The sequence below is a fragment of the Oncorhynchus masou genome, chromosome 9 (genome assembly GCF_036934945.1).
Source record: "Oncorhynchus masou masou isolate Uvic2021 chromosome 9, UVic_Omas_1.1, whole genome shotgun sequence".
Classification (NCBI taxonomy): Eukaryota; Metazoa; Chordata; class Actinopteri; order Salmoniformes; family Salmonidae; genus Oncorhynchus; species Oncorhynchus masou.
This window is the reverse complement of record NC_088220.1, coordinates 91,454,586-91,479,985: the sequence shown is the minus strand read 5'-3', so window position 1 is coordinate 91,479,985 and position 25,400 is coordinate 91,454,586. Positions and strand designations below refer to the sequence as shown.

General features: G+C 43.0%; 1 protein-coding gene across 1 annotated transcript in view; it reads left to right on the top strand.

Annotated features, from left to right (window-relative positions):
* LOC135546750 (contactin-5-like) overlaps positions 1–12,093 on the top strand; it is a 436,013-nt gene extending 423,920 nt beyond the window's left edge. Inside the window, exons 21-22 of the mRNA XM_064975401.1 lie at positions 7,594–7,762; positions 11,711–12,093. Coding sequence (XP_064831473.1) covers positions 7,594–7,762; positions 11,711–11,823 — 282 coding nt within the window. The 3' untranslated portion in view covers positions 11,824–12,093. The remainder of the gene's footprint in view (positions 1–7,593; positions 7,763–11,710) is intronic.
* Positions 12,094–25,400: the final 13,307 nt, after the last annotated feature.

The following is a 25,400-nucleotide window of genomic DNA, read 5'->3' as shown; positions in this document are numbered from 1 at the left end:
TCATCCTATCTAGGAGCTGGTGTCCTGGCTCAATACTCATCCTGACCTGGTGTCCTGGCTCAATACTCATCCTATCTAGTAGCTGGTGTCCTGGCTCAATACTCATCCTGACCTGGTGTCCTGGCTCAATACTCATCCTATCTAGGAGCCGGTGTCCTGGCTCAATACTCATCCTATCTAGGAGCCGGTGTCCTGTCTCAATACACATCCTGACCTGGTGTCCTGGCTCAATACTCATCCTATCTAGGAGTCGGTGTCCTGGCTCAATACTCATCCTGACCTGGTGTCCTGGCTCAATACTCATCCTATCTAGGAGCCGGTGTCCTTGCTCAATACTCATCCTGACCTGTTGTCCTGGCTCAATACTCATCCTATCTTGGAGCCGGTGTCCTGGCTCAATACTCATCCTATCTAGGAGCCTGTGTCCTGGCTCAATACTCATCCTGACCTGGTGTCCTGGCTCAATACTCATCCTATCTAGGAGCCTGTGTCCTGGCTCAATACTCATCCTGACCTGGTGTCCTGGCTCAATACTCATCCTATCTAGGAGCCGGTGTCCTGGCTCAATACTCATCCTGACCTGGTGTCCTGGCTCAATACTCATCCTATCTAGGAGCCTGTGTCCTGGCTCAATACTCATCCTATCTAGGAGCCTGTGTCCTGGCTCAATACTCATCCTGACCTGGTGTCCTGGCTCAATACTCATCCTATCTTGGAGCCGGTGTCCTGGCTCAATACTCATCCTATCTAGGAGCCGGTGACCTGGCTCAATACTCATCCTGACCTGGTGTCCTGGCTCAATACTCATCCTATCTAGGAGCCGGTGTCCTGGCTCAATACTCATCCTATCTAGGAGCCGGTGTCCTGGCTCAATACTCATCCTGACCTGGTGTCCTGGCTCAATACTCATCCTGATCTGGTGTCCTGGCTCAATGCCAATCCTGACCTGGTGTCCTGGCTCAATGCAAATCCTGACCCGTTGTCCTGGCTAAATTCAAAGTCTGACCATTTTACTATTATGGCCTCCTAATCATCCCCAGCTAACTCATCCAACCATACTGTATATAGTCTCTTACTCATCCCCAACTAACTCATCCAACCATACTGTATATAGTCTCTTAATCATCCCCAGCTAGCTCATCCAACCATACTATGGTACTGTATATAGTCTCTTAATCATCCCCAGCTAACTCATCCAACCTACTATCTTAATGTATATCATCTCTTAATCATCACCAGCTAACTCATCCAACCACACTATCTTACTGTATATTGTCTCTTAATCACCCCCAGCTAACTCATCCAATAATACTATCATATTGTATTATAAACAAAAAACTAGGTTTAAGTGAGAAGTATGCATCGGTCTGAAGCACCACAATGCCTACTCCACCCATGCTCTACCAAGGTTGTTCCAGCACACAGCTTTGACCTACTACAGTAGCCATGTTGGTCTATTGTACTTCGAACTATGTGAAGGCAGGTTGCTTAGGATTCAAACCTTCTCAAACTGACTACATCCATATGAAAAACTTTCCAAAGATAAATATATCTAGCTAGCCTGCTTATTTGTAGCTTGCTTCTCATCTGACTGGTGTTAGTTAGCTAGCTACAGCTGCTAGCCTGCTACTAGCTAGCTGCTGTTGTGCAGCAACCGAGTTACACATACTGTGGGGTGGCAGGTAGCCTAGTGGTTAGAGAATTGGGCAAGAAACTGAAAGGTTGCTGGATCGAATCCCTGAGCTGACGCTGTAAAATTGTGTCATTCTGCCCCTGAGCAAAGCAGTTATCCCACTGTTCCCCAGTAGGCTGAAATTGTAAGTAATAATTTGTAACAGACTTGCCTAATTAAACAAAGGTTGCATTTTATAATTTTTTATAGTCTCAGTTTAATCCAACGTCTAGAATTTCAGCTAACGTTAGGTTGGCCTAGTAAATACTCTGAGAACTCAATTGATAATTACCATTTAAAGAATCGGGTGTGTTTTTCTCGGTAATGACTGAACGGCTTATGATGAGAGGTGGAGAGTTTGTTGTGTGCTTCCAATCACGTTGATTTGACATTGGTGTCAAATTGGATTAGATTTGATGGTAGGGAGATTTTTATTTATTAACCTTAGCTTCAACCAATGCCATACTATTGGCCCAAGCTTCAACCAATGCCATACTATTGGCCCTAGCTTCAACCAATGCCATACTATTGGCCCTAGCTTCAACCAATGCCATACTATTGGCTCAAGCTTCAACCAATGCCATACTATTGGCCCAAGCTTCAACCAATGCCATACTATTGGCCCAAGCTTCAACCAATGCCATACTATTGGCCCAAGCTTCAACCAATGCCATACTATTGGCCCAAGCTTCAACCAATGCCATACTATTGGCCAAAGCTTCAACCAATGCCATACTATTGGCCCTAGCTTCAACCAATGCAATACTATTAGCCCTAGCTTCAACCAATGCCATACTATTGGCCCTAGCTTCAACCAATGCCATACTATTGGCCCTATCTTCAACCAATGCAATACTATTGGCCCTAGCTTCAACCAATGCCATACTATTGGCCCTATCTTCAACCAATGTGTCACGCCCTGGTCTTAGTATTTTGTGTTTTCTTTATCTATTTGGTCAGGCCAGGGTGTGACATGGGTTTTTGTATGTGGTGTGTTTTGTCTTGGGGTTTTTTCCACAGGTATTGGGATTGTAGCTTTGTGGGGTGTTCTAGCTTAGTCTATGGCTGTCTGAAGTGGTTCTCAATCAGAGGCAGGTGTTTATCATTGTCTCTGATTGGGAACCATATTTCGGCAGCCATATTCTTTGAGTGTTTTGTGGGTGATTGTCCTTATGTCCTTGTTTTGTCTGTGTTACTTAGCACCAGTATTACGCTTTTGCTTTTGGTTTTGGTTTTCGTGTATCGTTTATTGTTTTTTGTATTTGATTCGTGTTTTCTTCGTTTTCATTAAACATGAATCGCAATTGCCACGCCGCATTTTGGTCTGACTCTCCTTTGCCTACAGAAAACCGTGACACAATGCCATACTATGAGCCCTAGCTTCAACCAATGCCATATTATTGGCCATAGGTTCAACCAATGCCATACTATTGGCCCTAGCTTCAACCAATGACATATTATTGGCCCTAGATTCAACCAATACAATACCATTGGCCCTAGCTTCAACCAATGCCCTAGCGTCAACCAATGCCCTTCTATTGGCCCTAGAGCTTCAACCAGAGCCATACTATTGGCCCTATTTTCAACCAATGCCATACCATTAGCCCTAGCTTCCACCAATGCCATATTATTGGCCCTAGATTCAACCAATGCCCTACTATTGCCCCTAGAGCTTCAACCAGAGCCATACTATTGGCCCTATTTTCAACCAATGCCATACCATTAGCCCTAGCTTCCACCAATGCCATATTATTGGCCCAAGGTTCAACCAATGCCATGCTATTGCCCTAGATTCAACCAATGCCCTACTATTGCCCCTAGAGCTTCAACCAGTGCCAAACTATTGGCCCTACCTTCAACCAATGTCATACCATTAGCCCAAACTTCCACCAATGCCATAATATTACCCCAGCTTCTACCAATGCCATACTATTAGCCCTAGCTTCAACCAATGCCATAACATTAGCCCTAGCTACAGCCAAATCCCTAATATTGGCCCAAGCTTCAACCAATACCCTAGCTTCAACCAATGCCCTTGCTTCAACCAATGCAATCCTATTGGCCCTAGCTTCAACCAATGCCCTTCTATTAGCCCTAGCTTCAACCAATGCCATACCATTACCCCAGCTTCCACCAATGCCATACCATTAGCCCTAGCTACAACCGATTCCCTACTATGGGCCCAAGCTTCAACCAATACCCTAGCTTCAACCAATGCCTTGCTATTAGCCCAAGCTTCAACCAATGCCATACCATTAGCCCTTGCTTCAACCAATGCCCTACCTTCAACGAATGCCCAACTATTGGCCCTAGATTCAACCAATGCCATATTGTTTGCCCTAGCTTCAACCAATGCCTTGCTATTAGCCCAAGCTTCAACCAATGCCATACCAGTAACCCTTGCTTCAACCAATGCCCTACCTTCAACGAATGCCCAACTATTGGCCCTAGATTCAACCAATGCCATACTATTAGCCCTAGCTTCAACCAATGCCATATTATTGGTCATAGGTTCAACCAATGCCCTACTATTGGCCCTAGCTTCAACCAATGACATACTATTGGCCCTAGATTCAACAAATACAATAACATTGGCCCTAGCTTCAACCAATGCCCTAGCGTCAACCAATGCCCTTCTATTGGCCCTAGAGCTTCAACCAGAGCCATACTATTGGCCCTATTTTCAACCAATGCCATACCATTTGCCCTAGCTTCCACCAATGCCATATTATTGGCCCAAGGTTCAACCAATGCCATGCTATTGCCCTAGATTCAACCAATGCCCTACTACATTACATTACATTACATTACATTTAAGTCATTTAGCAGACGCTCTTATCCAGAGCGACTTACAAATTGGTGAATTCACCTTCTGACATCCAGTGGAACAGCCACTTTACAATAGTGCATCTAAATTATTAAGGGGGGGGGTGAGAAGGATTACTTAACCTATCCTAGGTATTCCTTGAAGAGGTGGGGTTTCAGGTGTCTCCGGAAGTTGGTGATTGACTCCGCTGTCCTGGCGTCGTGAGGGAGTTTGTTCCACCATTGGGGGGCCAGAGCAGCGAACTACTATTGCCCCTAGAGCTTCAACCAGTGCCATACTATTGGCCCTACCTTCAACCAATGTCATACCATTAGCCCAAACTTCCACCAATGCCATAATATTACCCCAGCTTCTACCAATGCCATACCATTAGCCCTAGCTACAACCGATTCCCTACTATGGGCCCAAGCTTCAACCAATACCCTAGCTTCAACCAATGCCTTGGTATTAGCCCAAGCTTCAACCAATGCCATACCATTAGCCCTTGCTTCAACCAATGCCCTACCTTCAACGAATGCCCAACTATTGGCCCTAGATTCAACCAATGCCATATTGTTTGCCCTAGCTTCAACCAATGCCTTGCTATTAGCCCAAGCTTCAACCAATGCCATACCAGTAACCCTTGCTTCAACCAATGCCCTACCTTCAACGAATGCCCAACTATTGGCCCTAGATTCAACCAATGCCATACTATTAGCCCTAGCTTCAACCAATGCCATATTATTGGTCATAGGTTCAACCAATGCCCTACTATTGGCCCTTGCTTCAACCAATGACATACTATTGGCCCTAGATTCAACCAATACAATAACATTGGCCCTAGCTTCAACCAATGCCCTAGCGTCAACCAATGCCCTTCTATTGGCCCTAGAGCTTCAACCAGAGCAATACTATTGGCCCTATTTTCAACCAATGCCATACCATTTGCCCTAGCTTCCACCAATGCCATATTATTGGCCCAAGGTTCAACCAATGCCATGCTATTGCCCTAGATTCAACCAATGCCCTACTATTGCCCCTAGAGCTTCAACCAGTGCCATACTATTGGCCCTAGAGCTTCAACCAATGCCATACTATTGGCCCTATTTTCAACCAATGCCATCCATTAGCCCTAGCTTCCACCAATGCCATATTATTGGCCCAAGGTTCAACCAATGCCATGCTATTGCCCTAGATTCAACCAATGCCCTACTATTGCCCCTAGAGCTTCAACCAGTGCCATACTATTGGCCCTACCTTCAACCAATGTCATACCATTAGCCCAAACTTCCACCAATGCCATAATATTACCCCAGCTTCTACCAATGCCATACTATTAGCCCTAGCTTCAACCAATGCCATAACATTAGCCCTAGCTACAGCCAAATCCCTAATATTGGCCCAAGCTTCAACCAATACCCTAGCTTCAACCAATGCCCTTGCTTCAACCAATGCAATCCTATTGGCCCTAGCTTCAACCAATGCCCTTCTATTGGCCCTAGCTTCAACCAATGCCATACCATTACCCCAGCTTCCACCAATGCCATACCATTAGCCCTAGCTACAACCGATTCCCTACTATGGGCCCAAGCTTCAACCAATACCCTAGCTTCAACCAATGCCTTGCTATTAGCCCAAGCTTCAACCAATGCCATACCATTAGCCCTTGCTTCAACCAATGCCCTACCTTCAACGAATGCCCAACTATTGGCCCTAGATTCAACCAATGCCATATTGTTTGCCCTAGCTTCAACCAATGCCTTGCTATTAGCCCAAGCTTTAACCAATGCCATACCAGTAACCCTTGCTTCAACCAATGCCCTACCTTCAAAGAATGCCCAACTATTGGCCCTAGATTCAACCAATGCCATACTCTGGCCCTAGCTTCAACCAATGCAATTCTATTGGCCATAACTTCAACCAATGCCCTAGCTTCAACCAATGCCCTACTATTGGCCCTAGCTTCAACCAATGCAATTCTATTGGCCATAGCTTCAACCAATGCCTTAGCTTCAACAAATGCCTTACTATTAGCCCTAGCTTCAACCAATGCTCTAGCTTCAACCAATGCCCTTCTATTGGCCCTAGCTTCAACCAATGTCCTACTTTTGGCCCTAGCTTCAACCAATGCTATTTTATTAGCCCTACTTTCAACCAATGCCATACTATTGGCCCTAGTTTCAACCAATGCCGTACTGTTGTGGACGCTATCGCCTCCACAATAATATAGCCACTAAATCAACCCCAGCTTACTCATCCAACCCCTCTCATCTTCCCTGCTACTTTTCCTTTGATTGTTGCTGTAAACGAGAATGTGTTGTCAACTTCTCAGTCATCTTACCTGGTACAATACACCTTATACATAAACTATCCAGACACAGACAATCTGCCTTCAGCCAACACCATTACCACTCTGGAGCCAGTGACCACAGGCCCAGCACACGTTTATGTATTATTAGTTCTGGCAGAGTGAGCCACTGAATTAACATAGCTAACATGTATACAACAATAGGAAGGCTATTGCAACTGAAACATTGTGTATGTGGCTGCAGGAATAAGTGTCTGTAGAAACATAGGGGTTTTCTTTCTCTGTCATCTTGTGTAATGTATTCTCCTCATCATGGAACCAAGGTTATATTCACAACTGTAGATGTTGTGCTCAACTCTTATAAAGATAGGAATCGTCAAACTCGGAAGAAATAGATGTTCTTTACTCACAAATAAAGTCATTCATTTAGATATATGATATCAGCAGTCTCAACCATATTGTTGTTTGTGTCCAACTGGAGGGGTTATTGGGTCAGGAGGGGTTATTGGGTCAGGAGGGGTTCATTGGGTCAGGAGGGGTGCGTCCTGCTCGAGAGGCTATTGGGTCAGGAGGGGTTAATGGGTCAGGAGGGGTTATTGGGTCAGGAGGGGTTATTGGGTCAGGAGGGGTTCTTGGGTCAGGAGGGGTGTGTCCAACATTGATAATTATTTGATTAATTAATTACCTGATTGATGAATTGGTTAATTGATTGATTGTTTGTTTGCGTGTCCGACTACGGGTGTCGAGTGGGCTTGAGATGTGCTTGTCCACCGTTGATTAATTGATTGATTTATTGTCCTGCTACAGGTGTTATTGAGCCAGGAGGGGCGTGACCACCATCAGGTAATGAGGACCATCACCCCCTCGGCTGTCCTCTCTCTCCCTGAGGGGGGCACATACATCATTGAGGTGCGGGCGGTGAGTGAGGGGGGAGAGGGAGCAACCAGCTCCCAGGTCAGAGTACTCACCTCTTCAGGTAAGAAAGACACTGAGCCCAAATCAAACTAATGTGCTTCTGTAATTACTAGCGTGTTTCAATTGGTCAAATACAGTCACAGCATGGCTGTTGGAGGACTGGAACCAACTGTTACTTCCAGGTCACCTTATATGTACAGTATATACAGTGGAACCCTAATCACTAACCCCTTACCCTAACCCAAACCTAACTCCTAACCCTAAACACTAACCCCTTACCCTAACCACTAATGCCTTACCCTAACCCTAACCCAAACCTAACTCCTAACCCTAATTCTAAACCTTACGCTGAACCTAACTCCTAACCCTAATCACTAACCCCTTACCCTAACCCTAATTCTAAACCTTACGCTGAACCTAACTCCTAACCCTAATCACTAACCCCTTACCCTAACCCTAATTCTAAACCTTACGCTGAACCTAACTCCTAACCCTAATCACTAACCCCTTACCCTAACCCTAATTCTAAACCTTACGCTGAACCTAACTCCTAACCCTAATCACTAACCCCTTACCCTAACCTTAATTCTAAACCTTACGCTGAACCTAACTCCTAACCCTAATCACTAACCCCTTACCCTAACCCTAATTCTAAACCTTAGGCTGAACCTAACTCCTAACCCTAATCACTAACCCCTTACCCTAACCACTAATGCCTTACCCTAACCCTAACCTAAACCTAACTCCTAACACTAATCACTAACCCTTTACCCTAACCCTAATCACTAACCCCTTACCCTAACCACTAACCCCTTACCCTAACCCAAACCTAACTCCTAACCCTAATCACTAACCACTTACCCTAACCCTAATCACTAACCCCTTACCCTAACCACTAACCCCTAACCCTAACCCTAACCCAACCCTAACTCCTTTCCCTAATCACTAACCCCTTACCCTAACCTAATCACTAACCCCTTACCCTAACCCTAACCCTAACCCAACCCTAACTCCTTTCCCTAATCACTAACCCCTTACCCTAACCTAATCACTAACCCCTTACCCTAACCCTAACCCTAACCCTAACCCTAACTCCTTTCCCTAATCACTAACCCCTTACCCTAACCCTAATCACTAACCCCTTACCCTTACCCTAACCCCTTACCCTAACCCCTTACCCTAACCCTAATTCTTAACCTTATGCTGAACCTAACTCCTAACCTGCTAATTCTAAACCTTACGCTGAACCTAACCCCTAAGCTTAAAATAGCCTTTGTCCTCTTGGGGAATTAGGAAATGTCCCCACGAGGGAGAATTTTCCTTGCACAGCCAAGTTAGTCTCAAACAAGACAAATGTTACGTTTACCATAATTTGTAGAAACACAAGTAACAAGCTTTTTAGTCCAAACACATAAACGTGCATTTTATTCTTTCTCTGCCAGATGAAAGATTCATTTCTGCAATTTCAAAGCCCCTGAGAGTTAATGTCAACAATAAGCATACTTCAAACTACTGTGGGTGCTTGCGAATTATTTTAGATTAAATTGTGTCTGTGAGAAGAAACCAGTCCTGACAAAAATGATTTTCTGTTTATCGGAAATGTTTGGATTTATTATAGCACAGGCCTGCCTGTCATACCTTGTTATTACCTTTGTCTGCTGTCTACTTAGTCTTGTTGTTTAACTAGCCAGTTGTCTAATTAGCCTGTTGCGCTGTCTAATTAGCCTGCTGTCTAATTAGCCTGCTGTCTAATTAGCCTGCTGTCTAATTAGCCTGCTGTCTAATTAGTACGTTGTCTAATTGGTCTGTTGCCTAATTAGTCTGTTTTCTAATTAGTCTGTTGTCTAATTAGTCTGCTGTCTAATTAGTCTGCTGACCAGTCTATTTTCTAATTAGTCTGCTGTCTAGTCTGTTTTCTAATTAGTCAGCTGTCTAATTAGTCTGCTGTCTAGTCTATTTTCTAATTAGTCTGCTGTCTAATTAATCTGCTCTCTAGTCTGTTTTCTAATTAGTCTGCTGTGTAATTAATCTGCTGTCTAGTCTGTTTTCTAATTAGTCAGCTGTCTAATTAGTCTGCTGTCTAGTCTGTTTTCTAAATAGTCTGTTGTCTAATTAGTCTGCTGTTTAATTATTTTGCTGTCTAATTAATCTGCTGTATAATTAGTCTGTTGTCTAATTAATCTGCTGTCTAATTAGTCTGTTGTCTAATTAATTTGCTGTCTAATTAGTCTGTTGTCCCATTAAACTGCTGTCTAATTAGTCTGTTGTCTAATTAATCTACTCTCTAGTCTGTTTTCTAATTAGTCTGCTGTCTAATTAATCTGCTGTCTAGTCTGTTTTCTAATTAGTCAGCTGTCTAATTAGTCTGTTGTCTAATTAGTCTGCTGTCTAATTAATCTGCTGTCTAGTCTGTTTTCTAATTAGTCTGCTGTCTAATTCATCTACTGTCTAGTCTGTTTTCTAATTAATCTGCTGTCTAATTAATCTGCTGTCTAGTCTGTTTTCTAATTAGTCTGCTGTCTAATTAATCTGCTGTCTAGTCTGTTTTCTAATTAATCTGCTGTCTAGTCTGTTTTCTAATTTGTCTGCTGTCTAATTAATCTACTCTCTAGTCTGTTTTCTAATTAGTCTGCTGTCTAATTAATCTGCTGTCTAGTCTGTTTTCTAATTAATCTGCTGTCTAGTCTGTTTTCTAATTAATCTGCTGTCTAGTCTGTTTTCTAATTTGTCTGCTGTCTAATTAATCTACTCTCTAGTCTGTTTTCTAATTAGTCTGCTGTCTAATTAATCTGCTGTCTAGTCTGTTTTCTAATTAATCTGCTGTCTAATTAATCTGCTGTCTAGTCTGTTTTCTAATTAGTCTGCTGTGTAATTAATCTGCTGTCTAGTCTGTTTTCTAATTAGTCTGCTGTGTAATTAATCTGCTGTCTAGTCTGTTTTCTAATTAGTCAGCTGTCTAATTAGTCTGCTGTCTAGTCTGTTTTCTAAATAGTCTGTTGTCTAATTAGTCTGCTGTTTAATTATTTTGCTGTCTAATTAATCTGCTGTCTAATTAATCTGCTGTCTAATTAGTCTGTTGTCTAATTAAACTGCTGTCTAATTAGTCTGTTGTCTAATTAATCTACTCTCTAGTCTGTTTTCTAATTAGTCTGCTGTCTAATTAATCTGCTGTCTAGTCTGTTTTCTAATTTGTCTGCTGTCTAATTAATCTGCTGTCTAGTCTGTTTTCTAATTAGTCTGCTGTCTAATTAATCTGCTGTCTAGTCTGTTTTCTAATTAGTCTGCTGTCTAATTAATCTGCTGTCTAGTCTGCTGTCTAATTAGTCAAACTGAATATACTGCAGCTCTGTAATGCTGTTAGTCCAAGCTTGATGTGCAAATTGTAGGTCTAATTGTTACATTTTATAAAATCATGACACTTGGTACACATCATTTCACTTCACTGATGGCATTATAGTGAATCGGAGCAATCTTCAAATTGGATCAGGGTTGGAGTCAATTCCATTTAAATTCCAGTCAGTTCGGAAAGTACACTGACATTCCAATTCCAAATCTCTTCAATGCTTTTTAACATTTTTGGAATTGGAATTTTGGTTATTTTCTGAATTGACTGGAATTGAAATTGAATTTACCCCAACTCTGGTCTGGATTCCAGGCTACATGTTGTCTGTTGCTCCCCAACCCTGGTATGGACTCTCTAATGACTAGATGTTCTCTCCCCCTGTCTACCCCCACCCCCCAATCCCCCCTGTCTACCCCATCCCTCTATCCCTGTGTCTATCCCCATCCCCATCTCCCTGTCTACCCCCATCCCCATCTCCCTGTCGACCCCATCCCTCTATCCCTGTGTCTATCCCCATTCCCTCCACCCCTGTCTTCCGTCCTTCCATCCCCCATCTCCCTGTCTACCCCAATTTTCCTCATCCATCCACCCCTGTCTCCCCACTCCTTCATTCCCCCTGTCCCCCTCGTCTTCCCGTCCCTCCACCCCTCCATCCCTCCAACCCAGGTGTCCGAGCGAAGAGTGGCCAGTGTTCGGTTTACAGCCTGCTACCGTGGGGCCTGCCATGGACTACTGCTCTGCTCCTCTCCGTTCCTCTGGTGCCTTCAGCTTCCTGGTGAGGCCTACACAGAGAGACCTCCTCCCTCGTTCCTCCATCCCGCCATCCTCCTATATATGGAGGGACCTCTTTCATCCCTCCCTTCCTCAGACGGTCTGTTTTCTCTGACCTTATCCATAAGCCAACCAGGCCTGGAGCCTGCCGAGGACATCCATTTTTGACACCAACAAACCAATGGATGGTCAAAAAATAACATTCATTTATTTTATTTAAGTATACATTTTTCAGAAGCTGAACTAAACATTATTTGTGAAAACATGTTTTTTTTGCACTTTTTTCCCAACATCACTTGTGTTGTACTGTAACTGTACATTGTTGTGGAAATACTTTTTGTTTAATAATTTAAGTGCGCCCCAAATGGCACCTTATTCCCTATATAGGGCCCTATGGGCCTGGTCAAAAGTAGTGCACTATGTAGGGAATAGTGTGTCATTTGGGAAGCATGTTACTTGGCGGCCAAAGCCATGAGGCTCTACAGAGTGTGAACAATTCCCTGAAAGCTGCTGCTGAGGCAGTTTGGCTGTCTGTCTGTCTCTGTCCGACTGTCTGGCTGTCTGTAAGGCTGTAATACTGGATCAGCTTGATTCAGCCTCTCTTCTCATTAGTTATCTGTATCCATGTAGTCCTTGGCAGCCTAACAAGCAGCAGCTCAGTAGAGATCAGTGTTTCCTTATTCATACAGAGTGAAGTGAAAGAATAAACATGTTTTATAGTACACGAGAAATGTTACTACTTCCAGACTAGCTTTTTGTACATTGTGTTACCTTTAGAAACAAAACAAAAAAGTGAGTGGTGTATGTTTCAGCTAGGTCACGGTTTCTGTTTTTCTGATAGCAAAGAGCAATGCTTTTCAGCACATGTGTTGGACTGCTGGATGTATCAGAGGTAAGGTGAGGCAGGTATACCTGTCCTCACCTGTAGTGCCCAAACACATCTTTAGACAAAGACTTGATAAGTCTGTGGAGACTCATTGGTGTCAGTACAAATAAATGTGATGTATATTTTTTAAATGGTTGTCTGTCTATTTTTTTATTACCTTTATTTAACTAGGCGAGTCAGATAAAGAACAAATTCTTATTTTCAATGACAGCCTAGGAACAATGGGTTAACTGCCTGTTCAGGAGCAGAACGACAGATTTGTACCTTGTCAGCTCGGGAGTTTGAACTTGCAACCTTCCGGTTACTAGTCCAACGCTCTAACCACTAGGCTACCCTGCCGCTATCTGTCTTCACTATATATGTTTTTAACTGGTTGCCTGTCTTAGGGCGGTATACCAAATATTTTGCTATACCAGTATTGATGCACGGACCGGTTTGGGTTTTTACTTCACCTTCTATAATGGTATTTAAATGTTTGGTTTGTTAAACGCAGTGTGTAACATCCAATTTTATAGTTTACATGCTACTTGAGTCATCCCTCTCAACAATGTGGAAGACAACGGTGTGTCCACTTTTCAAGTGTTCTATAACCACATTATTAGTTTGTGTTTCTTACATCTGCAATCAGCTGGTTTCTTAAATTGTGTTTGCTGCTAATGCTAATCCCTAGTGAGCTTACTTGCTTATAAATGTACTGAGTCAGAGCAGAAGTAGCGAGCTAATACAGCCTGATACCAGTGCTGGTCTAGGCCTATATCAGCATGTTGTTTGTACAACAGTATCTTCTAAATCAAAGAGAAATAGAATAAGCGTGAATATGTTGATTATAAGGTTTCCTAGGAAACACTGACTATCCCTTTGTTCCTAACATGTCACAATAACTCCTCCCTGGAATTTTCATTCATTGTCATGTCAAACACTGTATTCAAAGTGCCCACTATTATATATATTCTAACTATAGAATTAGAATAATCATTCTATTTCCATGATACCAACAGTTCACCCAAGTGTTTTGTTCTAAATCGCAAGTCAAATCGCAATTGCAACATTTGGTTAAAAATAAGGCCTCATTTCCTTGCCCATATCATGTAGCCATAATTGGCAATGTGTAAATGATCTCAAATGAGAACAGGAAGTGAGGAAATAGTTGGAAACGCAGGAAATTATTTTAGGTTGAAGTTGAATTCAACAGTATAAACCAATCAGAATGGAGAAAGACCCATTGAAATCACTTACAATGTATGTGTTGCCACCGTAGGGTCATGCACAGACTGTCTACTTTGCTGGTTGTTTTAGTCTGTCTACTTTGCTGGTTGTTTTAGTCTGTCTACTTTGCTGGTTGTTTTAGTCTGTCTACTTTGCTGGTTGTTTTAGTCTGTCTGCTTTGCTTGTACTTTTAGTCTGTCTACTTTGCTTGTACTTTTAGTCTGTCTACTCTGCTGGTTGTTTTAGTCTGTCTACTTTGCTGGTTGTTTTAGTCTGTCTACTTTGCTGGTTGTTTTAGTCTGTCTACTTCGCTCGTTGTTTTATTCTGTCTGTTTTGCTTGTACTTTTAGTCTGTCTACTTTGCTTGTACTTTTAGTCTGTCTACTTTGCTGGTTGTTTTAGTCTGTCTACTTTTCGTCTGTAGACTTGGCTAAGAAAATATGGTTGTTTTAGTCTGTCTACTTTGCTGGTTGTTTAAGTCTGTCTACTTCACTGAGGCAATATAGTTGTTTAGTCTTTCTATTGGGCTGAGGCCATATCATTGTTTTAGTCTGTCTACTTGACTGAGGCCATATGGTTGATTTAGTTTGTCTACTGGGCTGAGGCCATATGGTTGATTTAGTTTGTCTACATGGCTGAGGCCATATGGTTGATTTAGTTTGTCTACATGGCTGAGGCCATATGGTTGATTTAGTTTGTCTACATGGCTGAGGCCATATGGTTGATTTAGTCTGTCTACATGGCTGAGGCCATATGGTTGATTTAGTTTGTCTACATGACTGAGGCCATATGGTTGATTTAGTTTGTCTACATGGCTGAGGCCATATGGTTGATTTAGTCTGTCTACATGGCTGAGGCCATATGGTTGATTTAGTCTGTCTACATGGCTGAGGCCATATGGTTGTTTTAGTTTGTCTACTGGGCTGAGGCCATATGGTTGATTTAGTTTGTCTACATGGCTGAGGCCATATGGTTGATTTAGTCTGTCTACATGGCTGAGGCCATATGGTTGTTTTAGTTTGTCTACTTGACTGAGGCCATATGGTTGATTTAGTTTGTCTACTGGGCTGAGGCCATATGGTTGATTTAGTCTGTCTACTGGGCTGAGGCCATATGGCTGATTTAGTTTGTCTACTGGGCTGAGGCCATATGGTTGTTTTAGTTTGTCTACATGGCTGAGGCCATATGGTTGATTTAGTTTGTCTACTGGGCTGAGGCCATATGGTTGATTTAGTTTGTCTACTTGACTGAGGCCATATGGTTGATTTAGTTTGTCTACTTGACTGAGGCCATATGGTTGATTTAGTTCGTCTACATGGCTGAGGCCATATGGTTGATTTAGTCTGTCTACATGGCTGAGGCCATATTGTTGATTTAGTCTGTCTACATGGCTGAGGCCATATGGTTGATTTAGTCTGTCTACATGGCTGAGGCCATATGGTTGTTTTAGTTTGTCTACATGGCTGAGGCCATATGGTTGATTTAGTTTGTCTACTTGACTGAGGCCATATGGTTGATTTAGTTCGTCTACATGGCTGAGGCCATATGGTTGATTTAGTTTGTCTACATGGCTGAGGCCATATGGTTGATTTAGTTTGTCTACTGGGCTGAGGCCATATGGCTGATTTAGTTTGTCTACTGGGCTGAGGCCATATGGTTGTTTTAGTTTGTCTACATGGCTGAGGCCATATGGTTGATTTAGTTTGTCTACATGGCTGAGGCCATATGGTTGATTTAGTCTGTCTACATGGCTGAGGCCATATGGTTGATTTAGTCTGTCTACATGGCTGAGGCCATATGTTTGTTTTAGTTTGTCTACATGGCTGAGGCCATATGGTTGATTTAGTTTGTCTACTTGACTGAGGCCATATGGTTGATTTAGTTTGTCTACATGGCTGAGGCCATATGGTTGATTTAGTTTGTCTACATGGCTGAGGCCATATGGTTGATTTAGTTTGTCTACTGGGCTGAGGCCATATGGTTGATTTAGTCTGTCTACATGGCTGAGGCCATATGGTTGTTTTAGTCTGTCTACTTTGCTGGTTGTTTTAGTCTGACTACTTTGCTGGTTGTTTTAGTCTGTCTACTGGGCTGATGCCATCTGGTTGTTTTAGTCTGACTACTTTGCTGGTTGTTTTAGTTTGTCTACATGGCTGAGGCCATCTAGTTGTTTTAGTCGGTCTACTTTGCTGGTTGTTTTAGTCTGACTACTTTGCTGGTTGTTTTAGTTTGTCTACATGGCTGAGGCCATCTAGTTGTTTTAGTCTGACAACTTTGCTGGTTATTTTAGTCTGTCTACTGGGCTGATGCCATCTTGTTGTTTTAGTCTGACTACTTTGCTGTTTGTTTTAGTTTGTCTACATGGCTGAGGCCATCTAGTTGTTTTAGTCTGACTACTTTGCTGGTTGTTTTAGTTTGTCTACATGGCTGAGGCAATCTAGTTGTTTTAGTCGGTCTACTTTGCTGGTTGTTTTAGTCGGACTACTTTGCTGGTTGTTTTAGTTTGTCTACATGGCTGAGGCCATCTAGTTGTTTTAGTCGGTCTACTTTGCTGGTTGTTTTAGTCTGACTACTTTGCTGGTTATTTTAGTCTGTCTACTGGGCTGATGCCATCTGGTTGTTTTAGACTGACTACTTTGCTGGTTGTTTTAGTTTGTCTACATGGCTGAGGCCATCTAGTTGTTTTAGTCTGACAACTTTGCTGGTTATTTTAGTCTGTCTACTGGGCTGATGCCATCTGGTTGTTTTAGTCTGTCTACTTTGCTGGTTGTTTTAGTTTGTCTACATGGCTGACGCCATCTAGTTGTTTTAGTCTGACTACTTTGCTGGTTGTTTTAGTTTGTCTACATGGCTGAGGCCATCTAGTTGTTTTAGTCTGTCTACTTTGCTGGTTGTTTTAGTCTGACTACTTTGCTGGTTGTTTTAGTCTGACTACTTTGCTGGTTGTTTTAGTCTGACTACTTTGCTGGTTGTTTTAGTCTGTCTACTTTGCTGGTTGTTTTAGTCTGACTACTTTGCTGGCTGTTTTAGTCTGACTACTTTGCTTGTTGTTTTAGTTTGTCTACATGGCTGAGGCCATCTAGTTGTTTTAGTCTGTCTACTTTACTGGTTGTTTAAGTCAGACTACTTTGCTGGTTGTTTTAGTCTGAATATTTTGCTGGTTGTTTCAGTCTGACTACTTTGCTGGTTGTTTTAGCCTGACTACTTTGCTGGTTGTTTTAGTCTGTCTACTTTGCTGGTTGTTGTAGTTTGACTACTTTGCTGGTTGTTTTAGTCTGACTACTTTGCTGGTTGTTTTAGTCTGACTACTTTGCTGGTTGTTTTAGTCTGACTACTTTGCTGGTTGTTTTAGTCTGTCTACTTTTCTGGTTGTTTTAGTCTGTCTACTTTGCTGGTTGTTGTAGTTTGACTACTCTGCTGGTTGTTTTAGTCTGACTACTTTGCTGGTTGTTTTAGTCTGACTACTTTGCTGGTTGTTTTAGTCTGACTACATTGCTGAGGCCATCTGGTTGACTTGGTCTGTCTCGAGCGCTCAGGATTTCAGACTGGGATGAAGGTTCACCTTCCAACAGGACAACGACCCTAAGCACACAGCCAAGACAACTTCGGGACAATTCGGGACAAGTCTCTGAATTTTCTTGAGTTGCCTAGCCAAAGCCCGGACTTGAACCCGATCCAACAGCTCTGGAGAGACCTGAAAATAGCTGTGCATCTACGCTCCCCTTCCAACCTAACAGAGCTTGAGAGAATCTGCAGAGAACAATGGGAGAAACTCCCCAAATACAGGTGTGCAAAGCTTGTAGCGTCATACCCAAGAAGACTTGAGGCTGCCAAGGGTGCTTCAACAAAGTACTGAGTAAAGAGTCTGAATTCTTATGTAAATGTGATATTTAAGTTTTGTATTTTTAATAAATTTGCTAACATTTTAAAAATATCTGTTTTTGCTTTGTCATTATGGTTTAGACCTGAACATTGAGGAGGAAAAAAAATGATTTAATACATTTTAGAATAAGGCTGTAACATAACAGAATATGAAAAATGTCAAGGGGGCTGAATACTTTCCAAACACACTTTATCTGACATTGTATTCCCATTTGAACTTTGATATGCTTTTAAATGTTTGAATGCACAGTGATAAACATTTGGGTGACAACTTACCAAATATAAGGCATGGTTTTTCTAATGGAGTTTTTTGTGCTTTTAGATGGTTGAAAGCATAGTGATAGCACTGGAAGTTAAGCTAACTTTTGGCTGTCTTTTTGACTGGGTGAATATACACTAAGTATACCAAACATTAGGAACATCTTCCTAATATTGAATTGCATACCCACCTTCTGCCCTCAGCACTGCTTCAATTCATCTGGGCATGGACTCTACAAGGTTCGACAGGGATACATGACACATGTGGACTCTGCCAACATCCAGAAGTCTAACTGTCAATATCCAGCAGTCTGCCAACATCCAGAAGTCTGCCAACATCCAGAAGTCTAACTGCCAATATGCAGCAGTCTAACTGTCAATATCCAGAAGTCTACCTGTCAATATCCAGCAGTCAAACTGTCAATATCCAGCAGTCTAACTGTCAATATCAAATCAAATCAAATAAATTTTTATTTGTCACATACACATGGTTAGCAGATGTTAATGCGAGTGTAGCGAAATGCTTGTGCTTCCAGATCCGACAATGCAGTAATAACCAACAAGTAATCTAACTAACAATTCCTAAACTACTGTCTTATGCACAGTGTAAGGGGATAAAGAATATGTACATAAGGATATATGAATGAGTGATGGTACAGAGCAGCATAGGCAAGATACAGTAGATGGTATCGAGTACAGTATATACATATGAGATGAGTATGTAAACAAAGTGGCATAGTTAAAGTGGCTAGTGATACATGTATTACATAAGGATGCAGTCGATGATTTAGAGTACAGTATATACGTATGCATATGAGATGAGTAATGTAGGGTAAGTAACATTATATAAGGTAGCATTGTTTAAAGTGGCTAGTGATATATTTACATCATTTCCCATCAATTCTCATTATTAAAGTGGCTGGAGTTGAGTCAGTGTCAGTGTGTTGGCAGCAGCCACTCAATGTTAGTGGTGGCTGTTTAACAGTCTGATGGCCTTGAGATAGAAGCTGTTTTTCAGTCTCTCGGTCCCAGCTTTGATGCACCTGTACTGACCTCGCCTTCTGGATGATAGCGGGGTGAACAGGCAGTGGCTCGGGTGGTTGATGTCCTTGATGATCTTTATGGCCTTCCTGTAACATCGGGTGGTGTAGGTGTCCTGGAGGGCAGGTAGTTTGCCCCCGGTGATGCGTTGTGCAGACCTCACTACCCTCTGGAGAGCCTTACGGTGAGGGGCGGAGCAGTTGCCGTACCAGGTGGTGATACAGCCCGCCAGGATGCTCTCGATTGTGCATCTGTAGAAGTTTGTGAGTGCTTTTGGTGACAAGCCGAATTTCTTCAGCCTCCTGAGGTTGAAGAGGCGCTGCTGCGCCTTCTTCACGATGCTGTCTGTGTGAGTGGACCAATTCAGTTTGTCTGTGATGTGTATGCCGAGGAACTTAAAACTTGCTACTCTCTCCACTACTGTTCCATCGATGTGGATAGGGGGGTGTTCCCCCTGCTGTTTCCTGAAGTCCACAATAATCTCCTTAGTTTTGTTGACGTTGAGTGTGAGGTTATTTTCCTGACACCACACTCCGAGGGCCCTCACCTCCTCCCTGTAGGCCGTCTTGTCGTTGTTGGTAATCAAGCCTACCACTGTTGTGTCGTCCGCAAACTTGATGATTGAGTTGGAGGCGTGCGTGGCCACGCATTCGTGGGTGAACAGGGAGGACAGGAGAGGGCTCAGAACGCACCCTTGTGGGGCCCCAGTGTTGAGGATCAGCGGGGAGGAGATGTTGTTACCTACCCTCACCACCTGGGGGCGGCCCGTCAGGAAGTCCAGTACCCAGTTGCACAGGGCGGGGTCGAGACCCAGGGTCTCGAGCTTGATGACGAGCTTGGAGGGTACTATGGTGTTGAATGCCGAGCTGTAGTCGATGAACAGCATTCTCACATAGGTATTCCTCTTGTCCAGATGGGTTAGGGCAGTGTGCAGTGTGGTTGAGATTGCATCGTCTGTGGACCTATTTGGGCGGTAAGCAAATTGGAGTGGGTCTAGGGTGTCAGGTAGGGTGGAGGTGATATGGTCCTTGACTAGTCTCTCAAAGCACTTCATGATGACGGAAGTGAGTGCTACGGGGCGGTAGTCGTTTAGCTCAGTTACCTTAGCTTTCTTGGGAACAGGAACAATGGTGGCCCTCTTGAAGCATGTGGGAACAGCAGACTGGTATAGGGATTGATTAAATATGTCCGTAAACACACCAGCCAGCTGGTCTGCGCATGCTCTGAGGGCGCGGCTGGGGATGCCGTCTGGGCCTGCAGCCTTGTGAGGTTTAACACGTTTAAATGTTTAGCAGTCTAACTGTCAATATCCATCAGTCTAACTGTCAATATCCAACAGTCTAACTGCCAATATCCATCAGTCTAACTGTCAAAATCCAACAGTCGAACTGTCAATATCCAGCAGTCGAACTGCCAATATCCAGCAGTCTAACTGCCAATATCCAGCAGTCTAACTGCCAATATCCAGCAGTCTAATAGTCAATATCCAGCAGTCCAACTGTCAATATCCAGCAGTCCAACTGTCAATATCCAGCAGTCTAACTGTCAATATCCAGCAGTCTAACTGCCAATATCCAGCAGTCTAACTGTCAATGTACAGCAGTCTAACTGCCAATATCTAGCAGTCTAACTGTCAACATCCATCAGTCTAACTGTCAATATCCAGCAGTCTAACTATGAATATCCAGCAGTCTAACTGTCAATATCCAGCAGTCTAACTGTCAATGTACAGCAGTCTAACTGCCAATATCTAGCAGTCTAACTGTCAACATCCATCAGTCTAACTGTCAATATCCAGCAGTCTAACTATGAATATCCAGCATTCTAACTGTCAATATCCAGCAGTCTAACTGTCAATATCCAGCGGTCTAACTGTCAATATCCAGCGGTCTAACTGTCAATATCCAGCGGTCTAACTGTCAACATCCAGAAGTCTAACTGTCAATATCCAGCAGTCTTACTGGCAATATCCAGCAGTCTAACTGTCAATATCCAGCAGTCTAACTGTCAATATCCAGCATTCTAACTGTCAATATCCAGCAGTCTAACTGCCAACATTCAGCAGTCTGCCAACATCCAGAAGTCTTACTGTCAATATCCAGCAGTCTGCCAACATCCAGAAGTCTGCCAACATCCAGAAGTCTGCCAACATCCAGAAGTCTAACTGCCAATATCCAGCAGTCTAACTGTCAATATCCAGCAGTCTACCTGTCAATATCCAGCAGTCCAACTGTCAATATCCAGCAGTCCAACTGTCAATATCCAGCAGTCGAACTGCCAACATCCAGAAGTCTAACTGTCAATATCCAGCAGTCTGCGCACATCCAGAAGTCTAACTGTCAATATCCAGCAGTCTAACTGTCAATATCCAGCAGTCTGCCAACATCCAGAAGTCTAACTGTCAATATCCAGCAGTCTGCCAACATCCAGAAGTCTAACTGTCAATTTCCAGCAGTCTTCCTGTCAATATCCAGCAGTCTAACTGCCAACATCCAGAAGTCTAACTGTCAATATCCAGCAGTCTGCGCACATCCAGAAGTCTAACTGTCAATATCCAGCAGTCTAACTGTCAATATCCAGCAGTCTGCCAACATCCAGAAGTCTAACTGTCAATATCCAGCAGTCTGCCAACATCCAGAAGTCTAACTGTCAATTTCCAGCAGTCTAACTGTCAATATCCAGCAGTCTAACTGTGAATATCCATCAGTCTAACTGTCAATATCCAGCAGTCTAACTGTGAATATCCAGCAGTCTAACTGCCAATATCCAGCAGCCTGCCAAAATCCAGAAGTCAAACTGTCAATATCCAGCAGACTAACTGTCAATATCCAGCAGTCTAACTGTCAATATCCAGCAGTCTGCCAACATCCAGAAGTCTAACTGTCAATATCCAGCAGTCTGCCAACATCCAGAAGTCTAACTGTCAATATCCAGCAGTCTAACTGCCAATATCCAGCAGTCTAACTGCCAATATCCAGCAGTCTAACTGCCAATATCCAGCAGTCTTCCTGTCAATATCCAGCAGTCTAACTGCCAATATCCTGCAGTCTAACTGTGAATATTCAGCAGTCTAACTGTCAATATCCAGCAGTCTAACTGTGAATATCCATCAGTCTAAATGTCAATATACAGCAGTCTAACTGCCAATATCCAGCAGTCTGCCAACATCCAGAAGTCTAACTGTCAATATCCAGCAGTCTGCCAACATCCAGAAGTCTAACTGTCAATATCCAGCAGTCTAACTGCCAATATCCAGCAGTCTAACTGCCAATATCCAGCAGTCTAACTGCCAATATCCAGCAGTCTTCCTGTCAATATCCAGCAGTCTAACTGCCAATATCCTGCAGTCTAACTGTGAATATTCAGCAGTCTAACTGTCAATATCCAGCAGTCTAACTGTGAATATCCATAAGTCTAACTGTCAATATCCAGCAGTCTTACTGTCAATATCCAGCAGTCTAACTGCCAATATCCAGCAGTCTAACTGTGAATATCCAGCAGTCTAACTGTGAATATTCAGCAGTCTAACTGTCAATATCCAGCAGTCTAACTGTGAATATCCATCAGTCTAACTGTCAATATCCAGCAGTCTTCCTGTCAATATCCAGCAGTCTAACTGCCAACATTCAGCAGTCTGCCAACATCCAGAAGTCTAACTGTCAATATCCAGCGGTCTAACTGTCAATATCCAGCGGTCTAACTGTCAATATCCAGCGGTCTAACTGTCAACATCCAGAAGTCTAACTTTCAATATCCAGCAGTCTAACTGTCAATGTACAGCAGTCTAACTGCCAATATCTAGCAGTCTAACTGTCAACATCCATCAGTCTAACTGTCAATATCCAGCAGTCTAACTATGAATATCCAGCATTCTAACTGTCAATATCCAGCAGTCTAACTGTCAATATCCAGCGGTCTAACTGTCAATATCCAGCGGTCTAACTGTCAATATCCAGCGGTCTAACTGTCAACATCCAGAAGTCTAACTGTCAATATCCAGCAGTCTTACTGGCAATATCCAGCAGTCTAACTGTCAATATCCAGCAGTCTAACTGTCAATATCCAGCATTCTAACTGTCAATATCCAGCAGTCTAACTGCCAACATTCAGCAGTCTGCCAACATCCAGAAGTCTTACTGTCAATATCCAGCAGTCTGCCAACATCCAGAAGTCTGCCAACATCCAGAAGTCTGCCAACATCCAGAAGTCTAACTGCCAATATCCAGCAGTCTAACTGTCAATATCCAGCAGTCTACCTGTCAATATCCAGCAGTCCAACTGTCAATATCCAGCAGTCCAACTGTCAATATCCAGCAGTCGAACTGCCAACATCCAGAAGTCTAACTGTCAATATCCAGCAGTCTGCGCACATCCAGAAGTCTAACTGTCAATATCCAGCAGTCTAACTGTCAATATCCAGCAGTCTGCCAACATCCAGAAGTCTAACTGTCAATTTCCAGCAGTCTTCCTGTCAATATCCAGCAGTCTAACTGCCAATATCCAGCAATCTAACTGTGAATATCCAGCAGTCTAACTGTCAATATCCAGCAGTCTAACTGTGAATATCCATCAGTCTAACTGTCAATATCCAGCAGTCTAACTGTGAATATCCAGCAGTCTAACTGCCAATATCCAGCAGCCTGCCAAAATCCAGAAGTCAAACTGTCAATATCCAGCAGACTAACTGTCAATATCCAGCAGTCTAACTGTCAATATCCAGCAGTCTGCCAACATCCAGAAGTCTAACTGTCAATATCCAGCAGTCTGCCAACATCCAGAAGTCTAACTGTCAATATCCAGCAGTCTAACTGCCAATATCCAGCAGTCTAACTGCCAATATCCAGCAGTCTAACTGCCAATATCCAGCAGTCTTCCTGTCAATATCCAGCAGTCTAACTGCCAATATCCTGCAGTCTAACTGTGAATATTCAGCAGTCTAACTGCCAATATCCAGCAATCTAACTGTGAATATCCAGCAGTCTAACTGTCAATATCCAGCAGTCTAACTGTGAATATCCATCAGTCTAACTGTCAATATCCAGCAGTCTAACTGTGAATATCCAGCAGTCTAACTGCCAATATCCAGCAGCCTGCCAAAATCCAGAAGTCAAACTGTCAATATCCAGCAGACTAACTGTCAATATCCAGCAGTCTAACTGTCAATATCCAGCAGTCTGCCAACATCCAGAAGTCTAACTGTCAATATCCAGCAGTCTGCCAACATCCAGAAGTCTAACTGTCAATATCCAGCAGTCTAACTGCCAATATCCAGCAGTCTAACTGCCAATATCCAGCAGTCTAACTGCCAATATCCAGCAGTCTTCCTGTCAATATCCAGCAGTCTAACTGCCAATATCCTGCAGTCTAACTGTGAATATTCAGCAGTCTAACTGTCAATATCCAGCAGTCTAACTGTGAATATCCATAAGTCTAACTGTCAATATCCAGCAGTCTTACTGTCAATATCCAGCAGTCTAACTGCCAATATCCAGCAGTCTAACTGTGAATATCCAGCAGTCTAACTGTGAATATTCAGCAGTCTAACTGTCAATATCCAGCAGTCTAACTGTGAATATCCATCAGTCTAACTGTCAATATCCAGCGGTCTAACTGTCAATATCCAGCGGTCTAACTGTCAATATCCAGCAGTCTAACTGTCAACATCCAGAAGTCTAACTGTCAATATCCAGCAGTCTAACTGTCAATATCCAGCAGTCTAACTGTCAATATCCAGCAGTCTAACTGTCAATATCCAGCATTCTAACTGTCAATATCCAGCAGTCTAACTGCCAACATTCAGCAGTCTGCCAACATCCAGAAGTCTTACTGTCAATATCCAGCAGTCTGCCAACATCCAGAAGTCTGCCAACATCCAGAAGTCTGCCAACATCCAGAAGTCTAACTGCCAATATCCAGCAGTCTAACTGTCAATATCCAGCAGTCTACCTGTCAATATCCAGCAGTCCAACTGTCAATATCCAGTAGTCCAACTGTCAATATCCAGCAGTCGAACTGCCAACATCCAGAAGTCTAACTGTCAATATCCAGCAGTCTGCGCACATCCAGAAGTCTAACTGTCAATATCCAGCAGTCTAACTGTCAATATCCAGCAGTCTGCCAACATCCAGAAGTCTAACTGTCAATATCCAGCAGTCTGCCAACATCCAGAAGTCTAACTGTCAATTTCCAGCAGTCTTCCTGTCAATATCCAGCATTCTAACTGCCAATATCCAGCAGTCTAACTGTGAATATCCAGCAGTCTAACTGTCAATATCCAGCAGTCTAACTGTGAATATCCATCAGTCTAACTGT